Source organism: Oenanthe melanoleuca, chromosome 3 (assembly GCF_029582105.1).
Source record: "Oenanthe melanoleuca isolate GR-GAL-2019-014 chromosome 3, OMel1.0, whole genome shotgun sequence".
Lineage (NCBI taxonomy): Eukaryota > Metazoa > Chordata > Aves > Passeriformes > Muscicapidae > Oenanthe > Oenanthe melanoleuca.
The window spans coordinates 69246040-69262378 of record NC_079336.1 but is presented as its reverse complement, the minus strand read 5'-3'; the positions used below and the strand labels follow the sequence as shown (position 1 = coordinate 69262378).

Below are 16339 nucleotides of genomic sequence, written 5' to 3'. Positions count from 1 at the left end.
ATTACAAAAACTTTATGGAAAAAAGATGAGTTCAAAAGACAAAAAGGAGTAAAAGCAAGAGAGATGTGATGGTTTTAAACAGACAGAACCTTAAAATAGTCTTCGTTCTCTCTGAAGCACCATATGCTTTCAAAGCATAAAAAATGCACTCATTGGGACCCCCCTGCCCAGTGGGTGTCCTTAAGATCCCCCTAGATTTATGAAATATTAGTGTATTGTATGTATAGTCATGTTAGTTTTGGTAAAGGACACCAAACAATGCTGAATGCCCTACATTACTAATGTTGCCTCTGAAGACTGAGAACCTTTACCACACCTGCTTTTGTTCCAAAGCTCTATAGCTTTTAATTGTCTTCTCTTGCTTCAAAGTTGTGTAAGGGCAGTGTTGGCTCCTGGCAGCATTACAGAGTGCATAACTGATATATTATCAGTGTATGTGACACAATAGGTAAACACTGCTTCTTTCAGAATGTGTTCGTGCATGTTCTGAACCCATTCTAGGTGTTCTGGAAAAACCTCAGAAAATACCTGAAATCAGTTTTTAAAAATTCAAAATAAAGTTTAATTTAAGAAGACTGTCCTCAAATAAAATTTATGTACATTGTATTTACAATTTTGCTGCTGACAACATCATGTTTACATATAATAACCTGCATTAGTTACACTTAAATGGGCTCCATTCAGCCTCTAGGCTGAAACTGGTGGCAGACAAATATCTGAAAACAACCCCCCAAACAAAAATCCCCTTTTGTAGGGGGTATAGATAACCATGACACATATGATAAATATTAAGAAAGATCTGTAACCTAAGAAGAATAAACCAAAGCACTGTTGTTGCATTGTTAGAAAAGGAAAATTGGCATTAGAAATAATGCACATTTTTTTCAAGAGACATCCAGAGTTGTGGTGGATTGACCCAGTCTGGATGTCAGATGCTCATCAAAGCTGTTCTGTCACTGCCCAGCTAGGCACTGGAGAGAAAATAAAAGGAAAGACTCATGGGTCAAGATTAAGGATGGGGGAGAGTTTAGTCACCAGTTACTGTCATGGACAACACAGACTCAACTTGGGGTAATTAATTCATTACCAACCAAATCAAGAGTCTCACATACTTTAAAATGTTGCAGTTGGGGGTTTTTTGCTTTCTCTGACATGCTCAGGAAGTTGCAAAGTGTAACACAAACAACAAAAGTGCTGTCAGCCTCTGATTTAATAAAATAATGAGCAACCATTTGCTTTTCTGATCAAGTGACTTGCATAGTACGGGCAGTTCCATCAGACAAACATTTTGATGTCTTCTGTGATCATAATCTAGACTTACTCTAAACCTGTTGGGGATTAACTTGAATGTTAATTTGCAACTTGATGTTGCAAAATGTTTTTTGATTCATTCTGGAAAGCACAAGACATGAGATAGCAACTGAGGAAAACAAAGAATGGAAGTAATCCCTATGGATAGTACAGCCTTCCAGAACTCAAGCAGGAGAGTTAAATATTGGATGGAATGAATGGAAACTGGTCTGCACAAAAGTGGGTTTGTGTCCTTATTCCTGTGGAAACTGATTCTGTCAGTTCTTTTGTGGGCCACTTAGCTCTCCTTTTGCCTGCTGTGGAAGAAGGTGCAGAACTTCTATAAATGTTTCTTCATTAATTTAGGCCTGAACATTTTTGTTTGTTCGTTTATTTCTTAAGTGCTACTCTATTGCTGAATGGCCTCATGTTTCAGTTTTTGCTTCCACTAAATGTACAGCCAGACAAGGACTGGGTGGAGGAGATGTGAGTTAAATGCAGAAGAAGCAGTATCCCTTACAATCCTACATGCTGGGGATCAGTCCTTTCACTCTCTCTTCAGGTTTAAGGACAAAGAAGCATTTATGAGATCACACTAAATGTCAAGTATTTATGAGATCACCTAAAATTTCAAACCAGTTTAAACCTATCATTCCTAGAGATTACTCTAGAACCAGATATTTTATTATTTTGGATTGTTACACAAACATTCCAGAGAATACAGCTTGGCTTTCCCATTGTAGTTTCATTCTGGAATACTTGCCTTTTCTCTAATAAACTATTTGCAAATGTTCATTTTTCTCTTCGAAAATCTGGTTTTGCGGAAATATAAATTTTGGCTTTTACATTTTTCCACTGACTCCCTTCCTCTTAAGGGAGCAATTCATCCTCCTCTCTCTGCCAAAATGCACTGATTGGTAGCAGAGCTGGGGTTTTTTAGTGTAACTTTCTTCTTACAGCTACAGCTATGCAGCCAGATTCATAAAACTGTTAGGATAGTGAGACGTTCATATTTTAATGGGAAAATAAACAACCTAAGGCTGAAGTTTTATGGCTCAGCACAGCAAGTAGCCAAACTTCTAATCAGAGATCATTCTTAGAAAATTATCATCATGTTGTTGGTATTTCTTCACCGAGCTGACATTTCAAACATCCCATCCCATTTTCTGGAACAAGCAGACCACGCCATTTTCCAAAATTAATCCAAAGAAGATGGCAAACCAAGGGACTATTCGGTTCAAGTTCAATGTAACTGTAAAAGAAAACAGAACAAATTTATCATGTATACCATTTAAGATCATAGAAATCATGTGAGAAATCATATTAATTTGTGTGTATAAGAAATCACACAAATTTGTTAAAAGCTTGCATTCCAAAGACATGAATAAAATTCATACGAAATTTTCATTTTTCAGAAACACAAAAGAATTCTATTTTATGTTTCAATGATCCATGAGTTGCCTCAAATTATAACAGATGGATCTGGTGGATATAATACCATACATACAAAGAGATTATGGTGAGATAAGAGGTACTTTTTTTTCTTTCTTTTAATTTTTTTTGTTTCAGTAATTTTCTCTTAAAGTTTAAAGAAAACGGTTTTAAACTAGAGCTATTTCAGTCACGTATTTGATATATATTAAAAAGATAATAATAATGACTTCTGTAACATCAGCAGTCTCTCACACATATTCTATACACATAACACAGTAATAAAAAATGCAAAAATGTACCTCTAATTGCCTGAGAGTTTGATATCAAGACAAACACTTTTATAAATGCAAGGCACAAAGGTGTGTAGTCATGCTCCCAAATAACAGCTGGAATTAGCAGAAGCTTTCCATAGGTGGACAACAGCAGTGCTTTGAGAAGTAAAATGAAGTCAGACTTTCTTTTCAGCATCTCAGGTGTCATCCACCACAAGGTGATAAAAATGCCAATGAAAAATGAAGTTTGTTCTAAAAGGAAATAAGAGGTGTTGGAAAGAGAGAACAAAATGCTAAAAATCAAGTCCAGTTCTGAATGAATTTCAGTAAAATGACATGTCCCAAATGCAACTCACTTCAAAAGCCATAGGCAAATTCAAATGTTCTCTATCTTCTGTGTTCATTTTAACAGCCAAATATTCCTTAAACCAATTCAGTACCATACCATTCAGAATAATTCTATCACAGGATTCTAGCTGTAGGATTATCACATTTGTGATTTCTGACTCCATAGAGCACAGGAAGTTAAGCTTAAGAACCTCTTCACTTTTACTTTTTAGCAACAAGAGGGGTTTTTTTTTCAGCTGTCTATTAGGCTGTTAAACAAAATCAATCCTTGTCTTCTTTGCAAAAGGTCAGCAGCAATGAACCCTTTTCATCCAGCATGAGAAGAAACACCAAGGTGAAAATACCATTGAGCTACCAGACCTTTTTTGAAACCACTCCTGTGATATGCTGGCATTAATGCAGATGTCAAAGAAACTCTCACAATAACTGTAATAGATGAGTTACTACTGAAAATTCAGTTCAATATTTTTGCTGACATATCATAAAAATCTACTTAAAACAACATTAGACAATAAAGGATTTAAATTAAGCTCTGAATGTGTAAGAAAAATACTAGTTTTAGTGTGGAAGTTTGATTTAAACACTATCATCTAAAAAAGTACGAGAAAAAGTGTTTTAACCAGCATAGAACCAACCACTCCCCTGCCTGTGTGTAATTGTGTAACCATACTGGGCTGGACATCACATCCAATCTGTATCAATTTTTGCAGTATGGGCTTGAAGTTCTCCAGTGCTTAAAGAGTATATAATATATACTACCAATCTTACCTAAAGAAGCTATGCCAAACATTCTATAAAAATCCCATTCTTTGGCATATCTGATTAAGTCATCAGGATCTGTATTTTGGCTTGAATCCTGTAGTTGCAACCACCTGAGATAAGCTTCACAGAGCAAACAAAATACACAGAGCTTCCCATGAATCTGGTAAATGAAAGAATAATAAAATGAGTAGTATTAAATCAGCATAAATTAAGCATTAGTATGAAACCAATATTTAAAATACATTTCAACATCTCTACACAAATTCTGTAGGTGTATTATTTTTCTTTAGAATATATGCAAAATTACTCCTAGGCACTTGTTTAGCACATCATCCTTTTAACATCTGTTAATGTGATAGTCAAATTACAACATGTACAAAACTGCATGAACAGTTCTGTACAGAAGAAGGTATATAAGTGTGGTTAAGGCCTGATCCATATTATTTTAAAATCGGGTAGGCAGTTCAGCTAGGAATGAAAAACCAAATTGGGCCATCACTAGTAGAATTATCTAAAATTTCAGTTGAAGGGCAACTACTCCATTCAGCAAACTGGTTTAAGTACCTTTGTTTCTTTTTCCCTGAGACAATCTCCATTAGAAGAATCTGGTAGTGTAGTTATACCAAAATATTTCTTAGTTCATATAAGGGTGAGGCACCAAAAATAAACGGAGCCATATAACAAAACAAAACTATTTAAAATTTCTTCTGAAGTGACATCAAAAAATATGTTGTGAGGGCCAACAGTTAGCATGTTTCCACATTAAGCCAGGGCATATATGAGGTGATTTCTGCTTTTATACGATTTAAACAAGCCATAACAATTTCTGTGCATGGATTCTACTTTCTCCATTGGAAGAAAGTTATGCCAACTGCATATACATGTACAAACTTTGCCAGTTTAAAATTCAACTCAATTTATTTGAATAGATGAACTTTTCACAGACAGTACTTCCAGAAACCTCACAGACAACATCATTACCAGTCTCCAGAAGCACCGAATTAATTAAAAATATTTAGATAGATTTATGCTTAAAAGATGAGGCAAGTGTATTTACCTACACTGCTTAAAATGGACTGGCTAAGAGGTACCAACATGAACACAGCACATACTTAGGCTTACAGATTTTGCTCTAGATTAGCTTCCCTCCCCTGGGAAATCAGTCCTTACAGTAAAAATATGCAATACTAAAAACCTCTAAACTCCAGCCTGGCCAGCCCAACTATGTAATTCTGCATCAACCACACTTCAAGTGAAAGCCACCATCTTTTGCTCTGGCTTTGAGGGCATGGTTAATAACACAGGGAGAAACTTGTGAGAAATTAGTACAATAGGTTTAATTGGCACAGTATTGCTAATTTGGTATGTTATACTCCTATTGCTCATTTCAAATAGAATTGTTTCCAACAGAAATTTAATTTAGAAATTAATTTAGAAATTAATTAGATCTTTCTCTTACAGTGGAATTCCTCACATAATCCTTTTAGCATCAATTAAATTGATAGGCAGGTTAGAGGGTGCAGAAAACTGCAAGAACAGCTCTTTGCAGCTCCTTCTCTTTAACATGTAAGATGACTTTGTATTTGCTGGTACTGCAGCATCACTTCTGCGTAGACAGAAGCTAAGTAATAGTGGGAGTTTGAGATTCCTTGTGTTCTATTCATGATATAACTGGTTCAGCTTGCTGAAATCTGTGGAAGGGCAGGAGATGAACAGTCTTTAAAGTTTTACAACTATTACAATCGATTTACCAAGCCTAAATATCTTTTTAACAAAAAAAGTCACAAAGTAGGGACATAGCAACTTACATTTATCTTTGTATTGAAAAGAATGTGCCTGTATGCTTGTGCTTTGCATAAAACAGCATTAATCAAGATGATAACAGGATCATACTCAATGTATTTATCCACAGGTTTCTGGCAGGATTTCTGAAAATCACAAAATAAGAAAAATTAAGAAAAAATGAAAAGAAGAGTTCATAAGATTTTCCTCTGATCTTAGCATAACTGGCTAAATATAAACTAGCAATTCAATTATTATTAGTCTTTCCCTAATGTCATCTTTATTTTCAATACAGTTTTAATCCATCCAGAAAAATTGCTTCTCCTCCCTTGACATAACAGTTGACACACAGACTTCCCTTATAAAATAGAAAGATTTATTATTGATTTTTACAGGCTTTGGATTAAGATCAATAATGAACTATGCAGGAATGGACTTAGTTATTATTTTGTGCTCCACAGATGCAAAAAACCAAACTACTTTCTCAAGACTCAAATGCACCATTATCATGCTAAAGGTTACCTGATCATGGCCAATCTACTGGGTATTTTATTTGTGTTATTTTGGGTATTTTTTAGAAAGAAAATTAATTTATTCTATCACTTCCTTATTTTCAGTGATGTTTTATGCTCCTATCCTACCTTTTTCTTCCTTTCAAGGAAACAGTAAATGTTTTTTGCTGTTGTGTTGTTCTTCCATACTGTTAAAATTGTCTGGATGTTTCAACCAGTTTCCCATCATTGAGCAAACACCAATACATTCAGAATACTGATAATGTAGTTTTCACACAGATCTTCAGCTAAAGTCAGTTGCCACTAAACATTGGTAGAACACTAGACCATCACTTCTCCAACCCATCTGCTGGTTCCTGCTGTGTCTGCTAGAGAGGTTATTTCACCCTGGGAACTGCTTGTCATCAATCCCCTCCAGCTTTATTAACTTATCTGCCCGGCTGATCACTCCTTGATTTGAGTTAGGGCTAATAAAAGGGTGTTATAATGTGAGCAAGAGGGTTAAATAATCTTACAAAAGGCTCTTCTAGCAGACCTGATGGGGGGAAGTAGCTTCTAGCAGAGAGCAGAGGACCAGCAGAGGAGCAGCAGCCACCACTTCAGCTCAAACAAGCGCACTTGCAGAAGGATGCTCTCCTGCAGGCCAGCTTTCTCCTGCTGCTAATCCTCCAGTCTGGCTACATGTTTCCTCCAAGCCATCCTCAGCTAATCTCAGTCCCCCAGCCCTTCCCATTAGCTGCCATACTGAGAACACAACAGTCATAGAAATTCTCTCTATTTCCATTTTAATGAGTGCATGGTGGCGCACTTCCAGAAGAGAAATGTTGGCTCATCACTTTCTGAAATTCTGGAAAAGTCAAAAATGCAGCATCAGACAACACACACCTACAGACAAACTCCCAGGACAGAACATAAAAGTTTTTCAATTTTATAGATATTCATTTTTCTGTCATACAAAGACCAACTAAGTACCACACTCTGATCACTCACCCTGCAATAGGATGAGGAGGAGACTCAGAAGAAGGTAAAACCCATGGGTGGTGAAAAGAATAGTTTCAAAATTGACATTATGTAAAATATAATAATAATAGTAATGAAATGGAAGATAATAAGAGAGAGATAATGTCCAAGAGAAACAAGAGCTGCACAAAACAATTTCTCATCACCCACTGACCAATTCCCATTCCATCCCTGAGCAGTGATCAGCCCCTCCTGGCCAACTCCCCCCAGTTCATTTACTGAGCATGAACTCTCTGGGGTATGGAATATCCCTTTGGCCAGTTTGGGTCAGCTGTCCTGGCTGTGCTTCCTCCCAGCTCTTTGTGCACCTGCTGGCTGGCAGAGCGTGGGAAACTGAAAAGTCCTAAACTCAGGGTAAGCACTGCTGAGCTACAACTAAAACATCTGTGTGTTATCAACCTTTTTCTGATTCTGAATCCAAAACACAGCTCTCTACCAGCTACTAGGTATAAAATTAAACCAGCTAAAACTAGGACAGTGTCCAAAGTTAACACTGCCTTGCTATTTATCAGAATTATTTTTGTATAATCTGAGAATGCAGAATTTCACCAGCAAATTGACTCAGAAGTCCAACATCAATGTCAAGAAAAACATCCCAACAAATGCATAAACTAAATAGAGCATCTAGGGAATGCTGAAACCTCTAATCAGTGTTTCTTGATCCAGTCTAAGGAAAAACTCAACTCATTTCAATAAGACAACACTGTGTGTGACAGTATAAAAGTTAGAGGTAATGAATTAAAAAACTCCCTCAAATAACTAAGAGTTTGGTAAGTCTAAAAATAAAGCGAATGAGATGGAAAAAAGGACATAATTAACACAAGACCACGGTTATAAGATTTAATAGAGTGAAAAAGGAATTGCTACTTTAATTAGAGGCAGTGTCTTGCTTCATTTCTTTCTATTGGGAAATCATGAACAGATATTCTTATAAGTGGTAATTTGCATATGTCAAATCTCTGGATTGACGTAGCATTGGACAACTGCACAAAATTGCAAAAAACCCCCGAGTCCATACAAAATAAGATTATTCAACACAATGGGTGTCATAAAGGTCAGATGAAAGGTATCCTACATATACCCAGTTTTATTATGCTCTCAAATTCTCCTGCAACAGAATATTTTTTGACCAGGACCAAAAGATCTTTCTGAGTAAAGAATGGTATTTTCAATCAGAGGATCCCAATCAAACACTGATCAAAAAATTCGCAGTTAAGAGGTATTGAAAAATTTTCACTGACAGCTGTCATGAATTTTAGACAATGAAAATTTAACAGACCAACCACCCAGACAAAACCAACAAAACAGAAATTTACTGCAGATATAGACAGAAACTGCTACAAATGAATTCACAAATAGTGGTATCTTCTGCCCCACACCTTCTGGCAGCCAAATACCAAACCTCCTATGCAGCTGTGAAAATTATGTTAAATTTAGTATTTCTGTTTTCTAGAGCTAGATGAGAGCCCTATTCTTAATACATTTTATATTCCTAAGATCCTTTATTTCTGAGTCTCTGTTGCAAGAGAAAAGTCCTCTGTGCTTACCCAGCCAGTGACCTAGCCAGTGTGAGTTCACCCAGGGATTTGTGAGACCTACAAACCACCTTTGCTGCAAAAGACTTGAGTGTGCACTGCTACAGACTAATTGGATGATGGCTGCTACACCATTGGTATACTACAGAACTAATATGCTCTCTAGGAAGAACTTCTCCACACCTGGCTTTTTCATTATTTTTTCCAACTATACAATGAAAACTTCTGATACCAGCCTTAAATGCCTAGGAAGGAAACCTGTGAGTAAAGTCTGACTTCAGCAAAATCAGTGCAAGCAAGGATTGATGCAGTTTAAGTACACATATGTTTCATTAGATAGCTTCATCTAGTTAAAGGGATGTAACTTTGTGGACACTGGTAATCAGTAACACTTCAAAAGAAGGTTCTGAACAGCTGTAGTGAGTAGCCTGGGCAGGATAAGTAAAGAAGGCACGTCTTTAACATATCTGAGCTTTTTCATCTTCTTTGGACTTTCTCAAAGAAATGCCTCAGTTATCACAAAAAGCAGTGAAAAGAGGTAACTGGGTTTCTCTACACTTCTAGCCATTTTTCAGCTTCTGACTTATATATGTAATTGATATCAGAAACAAGTAACTGGTATTTTTCTTGAAAAAATAGACACTACTTTGATTAAAAGGTACTTTCAGATTAGGCTACAGGAAAAAAAGTCAAGCTTCACACCATAAATTTTACTTACACATCTTTTTCTGATTTGGTCTATTTAACAAACACTTTGAGTGTTTGATTCTGACATAAAAACATCCAACAGATACTGTGCTCCCCTAAAAAAAGATGTTAAAAGTATATCAATATTCTAGCAAATTTAAATGAATATTACTTTAGGAACTGTTTGATTAATCAAATATTTAGGAAGATTTGACTATGCTTGTCTGTTGCTTATAAAAAAATCTTCCACTTTCATAACTTAGAAGTTTGCTTAATTATCTTAAAAAAATTTAAAACCAGTAAGTAAAGATAGTACAACCATCTTCTTCATGATGTCATATATGAGATTCTTTTTGATCAAAGCAATCCAAAACATTTAGGGAAAGTAACATACATTTTAATGTCTCAGTTGTATTAAATGTGACCAAAAAAAAAATACTTATATGTTAATTCAAACCTCATGTTTATCAGCCTTTTATAAAACACTACTCAAAAGATATAATTCTTACTTTGCTCATCAAAGATACTCAACATACAAACAGTGTTCACAAAATGTGTGCCCAATACAATGCAGTATACAAATATTTGAGAAAACGCCTTCTGTCTCTGAAGGATAAAGTTTCTAAATTATATGAACATTACTTTTTGGAGTCATCTCTCTAATATTAAAACATGACTTATTTTAAAATAAAAATATTTTGGGATGGAGTTTATAGAAATAAAAGAATTCTTGAAATGGAAGCCATAGGACATGACAGAAAGTAAAAATACACACTGAAGAACAAAGCTGCATCCTGATCTAAAACTACCATGAAAACCACATCAGGAATACATTTGCAAATCTTTATTTATCATTAGAAATCATTTATTTATCATTAGAAATGTCAACAAAACAGTCTCATTGTAGTATTCCTTTCTCCAGACTTTGGAGTTTGGCAAAATTAAGCCACAGTTTTTTGCTGGACTACATATACAGTAAATTGTAACAACATTTACATAGCTTCCACTTGAACATGGGTCCATTTGCATAGGTTCATAGGCAAATTAAAGACTCTTGTTACAGTGCCCTTAATCCCAATTGCACCCTTAAATAATAAAACCTATTAGCTGTGCTGCTTTCAGGAATGGATTCTTTTTTTAGGGATGCAGCCAAGTGTCATAGTAGACTGAAAAACAAAACAGCCCAGTTTCAGATGCATTCCATTTCAGAAAACAAATTTAAAATATTGTTTTATACTTTTTCCTGTATAATACATTTCCCAGTAGTGAGTTGGTCTGTAAATAGAGCTACGTAAAATTAGCATATGTTATTTTCCAGGATGATCTTTGTACTCTCGTCAGATTCTTTACCCTACCACATAACTGGTTTGCATTCACAGCATTTGGTCTCTCTGCCTTGCTGCAATAAAAGAGCTTTTAAATTATTTTTTAATTGCAGAAAAGCTAAATGAAGTGTGCATTGCTCAGGCAATTTGGTTTTCTTATTACAAAACACAAGGGGGATCCTGACTCCGCTCTATATATTGCAATGAGTAATTTATTGTCCTTTGTTATGGTCTGGAACATTTTTAACATTTTATTTTTAAACGTAACAACATACATGAAATTGAAAACCAAATTTTAAAAATGTTTGCATGCTTTTCCTTTTATTTCTGAATAAGAGAAGTTTGCTAATTTCTTTCTGTATTCATTGCACTTTGCAGAATTTATTTCAGGTTAGCCAAATGTGTTCCTACCCCCCGCCCCAGCATTACTGCTGTAGCAGCAGTGTTATTTGAACAGTATTTTTTTTTTCTGACTTTTCTTAATGGTTGGTTTGTAATACACACAGTGAAGATTTGCTGTATTATTTACAGATCAATTAAATTTCAAGGGTCTCAAAATAACCACCAAAAACCTTCTCTAGAAGGAGCCACCTAGGCTTTCACCATCGCCTCTCACTTGGAACAGGGATCACACCCGTACATTCACAGATTAGGACTAAACCCAGACCCATGAGATGCAAAGTGAGTGCCAAATGTCACCTCCATCAGAGGCAATCCTGACATGCCCGCACATTCCATCCTCCCCTGTCTCTCCTCAGCTATCACACTGAACAAAAACCAAACTGAAGAGGTCCATCTGTCTCTTGGAATGCTACTTCCACAGCAAAATATATGCAGGATGAGAAGGAAAATGGTTCATCCACTAAATGTGAATCTCCAGCAAGAAGGAATGTGCAAAGCCAGAGGTCTGGGCTAGGCTTCAGCTGAAAATGGTCTTAATTAAACCAAACAGATTTTAAAAGAAGTTACAGAACTTGAGGAATTTGTGGCAGTTAGCCACCTTGCAGAGTTATTAAGAAAAGACATGACCTTTGCAATCCGAGTGTACTGTGTGAACTTCTATGTTTTACAGAAGAAAGTCTATAGTTCCTTTAGCATCCATTGGAAATTTATTCCCAGAGTGGATAATAACACTTGTGAGGTCTTTAATGCTTGACCACATTAAAATTACAATATGGAGTTCAAAGAAACTTTTAATTATATTAAAAGCAGTAACAAATGCTGCGGGAACTAAACTAAAGCAACATTAAGCTGAATTTCCAAAACTGTACTCTTAATATTGTGGCCTGGAAACACATGTTCCTTAATGGAAGCTTTTCATATTTGCCTCTGGAAAAAATTCATTCTTCTCTTCAACAAATTAATAGCAGAATACAAAATCATGGTATTTTGCTTAGGCATTCAAATTTAAATCTTCTGCCTCATAATCACACCCAGATCAGGTTAAACACATCCTAAAATAAATACAGGGCTAGACAGAAGTTGCTGTTGGGAGAACTTAGCTTCTTCAGCCTTGAGATAATTTTCCAAAACGTATTAAATGGCAGAGTTATCCTGAGAATGGTGAAGACATTTTAGATGCAGATTTATTAATGTATCAAGGATAAATTTAAAATAGTATTGGGGAAAGCCTGTAGGTCAGTATGAAACAGTGATCTTGACAATGTTCTGCTTGCTCCAAATTTTCCAGGGCCCTCTATTTTACTTACCATATGGAACAAATGTTGGGTTGTTATCTGTTTTTTCCTTATGGCGTCAGTATTTCCAGGTACTACTTGAAAGTGAGAATGAAACACAAGTTCTTTTCAACAAAAAAATTATCTAGATGATGCCCATTGGCCTCTCTTTGAGTATCAATATACAATCTATTAATTTTTCACTTCTTTCTTAATGCTACGGTGGAGAAGCAGTACTCAATGCTCTCACTCCATGAAGACAGATGAAAAATGTTCTCAGACTGAGTGATCACCTTCTAGTCTCACCTCAGACCTTCAATTTTTCTTAAATACCTTCAGCTTTTAAAAAGCTTTTAGAGGCCTACACTCTAAGTTTTATACATAATGGATATAAATAATGTTTCACACTGATAAGTGGGATCTTCATATATTTTTCAGTGAAGGTTTCTAAGCTAACATTATTTTCAGATTTGATCATTGAGAAGATTCATAACATTGACACACTCATACCACTACTCATGAAAATCTGTGAAGGGTATCAAATGACATTCAGTACTTGACTATTTTTTGTTGTCAGCAGCATGATGATGAACAACTTTCCAGGTCTCTGGTCAGAGCACAGCCCTTCCTGCATGGAATAGAATGCCTGCAGAGAGTTGGTACAGTGACAAAACTATCCTTGCAGATTAAAAAGAAAAAGTAAGCCAAGCATTGCTCTAGTACCTGGAGACAACGGTAGGGCTTTCCTGCCATACACAGATGAACCCAAAGTCACATCAATTCAACTGAAAGAATCTTCTGATCTTGGCAATCTTTCAACATTCTCATCTCCACTTCATATACCATGAGCTAACATATCTCCTGCTATCAGCACTGCCTGGGTGGCCAGAAATTAAAGAAAAGTTTTGAGATGTTATGACATGAGCCACCTAAGAGCAACTAGAACTGAAACTGAACCGTGATGACTCACAACATAGCCAGAAGAAACAGACTGGTGCAAGTCAGTGAAAAATGGTACAGATCTGGGGCTGCATGGAGAAAGGTGGGCAGAATTCCAAACTGCTAGGAACATGTGATTCTTGGCTTTCTTTTACTCAGTTTTTTACTCTCTTTATATGAGTTTAGCATTTGTGATGAATATAGCAACTGGGACTTAAGTCTTTGATTCTATGTGCTCCAAAAAACCAGGATCTTTGGTCCTCAAATGGTTAAACACCAAGGGGAATGAGTGCCATCTACTGGCTCCCAGGTGGCCTTGGATCTGCTTATCATCACCAGATTAATAAGCAAAAGAGAGTTGAAGACTTCAATGAGGTCTCCCTTCAGCCTCCTCTTCTCCAGGCTGGATACACCAAGTGACTTCAGCTGCTCCTCATACAGATTGCTCTCTTACAACCTTCATCAGCTTCATAATCTTCCTTTACATGCTCTCCAATAGCTTTACATCTTTCTTACATTGTGGCACCCAAACCAGCCCCAGCACTGGAGGTGAGGCTGCCCCAGCTCAGAGCAGAGCAGGACAATCCCCTCCCTTGCCTGGCTGGATGCTGTGCCTGTGATCCCCCAGGAGAGGGTTGGCTCTCCTGGCTCAGGTTCAACTTGCCATTGACCAGGACACTCACATTCCTTTAAATAATCATTACTCAGACTCTGACATTTAGGTCCAGTGGCATGGGAGCTGTGTTTGACCATGGAGCCACGCTCAGATCTGCCCTTCAGCAGGAGCCAGGCCGAGCACACACACAGCAGCAGGCACACTGCAGTGCCCTGTGCAGAAGCACACAGAGCCTGCCAGGACTGCTCTACCACACAGGTACAGGAGCAAATGGCATCGGGAAGCAGAGCAGACAGAAAACCTAGAGAATCACAGAATGGGGCCAGGCTGGCAGGGACCACAGGGGCTCATCTGATCCAACCTCCCTGCTCAAGCAGGGTCATCTCAGAGCACCTGGCACAGGGTTGTGTCCAGATGGTTCTTGAGCATCTCCAGTGAGGGAGACTCCACAGCCTCTCAGGACAATCTGCTCCAGTGCTCAGTGACCTGCACAGTGAAGTTCTTCCTCATTTCAGGGGAATTTCCTGTGCATCAGTTTCTGCCCATTGCCTTTTGTCCTATTGCTTGGCATCACCGACAAGAGCCCGGCTCCATCCTCGTGACACCCTCCCTTTAGATATTTATGACACTGATGAGTCCCCCTCAGCCGTCTCTTCCCGAGCCGAAAGGACGCAGCTCTCTCAGCCTTTCCTCAGAAGACACCTGGATTCAGGGACAGCATGGCCCGAGCCCGGCAGCAGGGGGCGCTCCACGGGGCTCAGGCGCCCGCGTGCCACCGGGCCCGGCACCACGCGCCGCGCGCCGCCGCCTGTTGACGTCAGAGCTCCCCACGTGCATTCCTGGCCTCCCCCACCTACTGCCCGCCGCCCCGACTCACGCAGATGGAGATACGGAGCACCCCGCGCTGGTAGTCCCGGTACAGCTCCGTCGCTTCCCGGTTGCACTCGATGCAGCGGTAGGCGCCGCGCGCCGCCATGGCGCGGCCGAGCACGCCCAGCCCTGTCAGCGCTTCCACACCGCGTCCTCGTTTCCGCGTTCGGAAGCGCAGCAGAGCCGGACCGCGCCGCGCTGCATCCTGGGAGCTGTGGTTTTCCTGCTGCTGCTGGCAGCTCCAGTGCGCGGGCGGGGAACTCTATGTCCCAGGAGGCTGTGCGGCGGCGCCGTGGGTGGGGCGGCGGGGGCGCCCCGTGTTCCCGGCCGAGGCGGCGCGCGTGCGCGCTGTGAAGATGGCACCTGCCGGCGGGCTGGCGCGGGGTCCGTGGGTGCCGCTGGCCGTGCTGGCCCTGCTGGCCCGGGCCGCGCTCGCCCTCACCGAGCGCTACCCGGCGCTGTCCCTGCTCCAGCAGGAGCGGCGCCGGCAGCACCACGGCCCGGCGGGGGAGTGGGCGGAACAGTACTCGGCCGAGTGCGGTGAGTCGGGGGCGGCGGTGGTGGGGCGGTGCGGGTGCCGGCGGCCCCTCGGCTGGCTCACAGCGAGGTGTGTGCCCGAGCCCGCCGTGCCGCTGTGTGGCGCGGGGCCACAGGGGCGGCGAGCCCGGGAAAACCTCTCACCGCTGGGACGGGCAAACCTTAGCTTAGGTACCGCACGGGAGGATCCCTGCTGCCCCGCTCACCTCCCGGCCCAGCAGCTGGGCTCTGCCTGCTTTTTACTTCCTGCGCTCAGCAGTGTGGGGATATGCCCGCACCCCGTGCTCGTATTGCTGAGTTTCTCGGTGCAAGATAAGGAGCTGCTGGAGAGGGTCCAGGGGTCTAGAACATCTCTCTCGAAGAGAGGCTGTGGGAGATGGGCCTGTTTAGTCAAGAGAAAAGACGACTGGGAGGGAATCTCATTAAGGTATATAAATATCTCATAATGCAGGTGTCAATAGGATGGTGCCAGACTTTTTAGTGATGCCCAGAGACAGGATGAGGAGCTATGGCCACAAACTTAAATACGACAAGTTCCACTTCAAGCTGAGGAGGAACCACTTTGTATGAGGGTGTCAGAGCACTTGGAACAGGCTGTCCAAGGAGCTTGTGGATTTTCCCTATCTGCAGACATTCAAAACCCACCTGGCTGTGTTCCTGTGTCGCCTGCTCGAGGTGACCCTGCAGGAGGGTTGGACTGGATGATCTCCATAGGTCTCTTCCAACCATACCAG

The 16339-nt window shown here is 39.7% G+C and overlaps 2 protein-coding genes across 3 annotated transcripts in view; one reads left to right on the top strand and one right to left on the bottom strand.

Annotated features, from left to right (window-relative positions):
- Positions 1 to 534: 534 nt before the first annotated feature.
- ARV1 (ARV1 homolog, fatty acid homeostasis modulator) lies at positions 535 to 15349 on the bottom strand. The gene is made up of 5 exons (XM_056486777.1): positions 15076 to 15349; positions 5915 to 6034; positions 4113 to 4266; positions 3024 to 3248; positions 535 to 2542 (listed from the first exon to the last, which is right to left on the bottom strand). Exons 1-5 carry the CDS (start codon positions 15172 to 15174, stop codon positions 2436 to 2438), a joined length of 705 nt encoding a protein of 234 aa, XP_056342752.1. The 5' UTR covers positions 15175 to 15349; the 3' UTR covers positions 535 to 2435.
- Positions 15173 to 16339, top strand: part of TTC13 (tetratricopeptide repeat domain 13) — a 38188-nt gene continuing 37021 nt past the window's right edge. For both annotated transcript variants that reach the window (XM_056486776.1, XM_056486775.1), the window contains exon 1: positions 15173 to 15608. In XM_056486776.1, coding sequence (XP_056342751.1) covers positions 15173 to 15608 — 436 coding nt within the window. The remainder of the gene's footprint in view (positions 15609 to 16339) is intronic.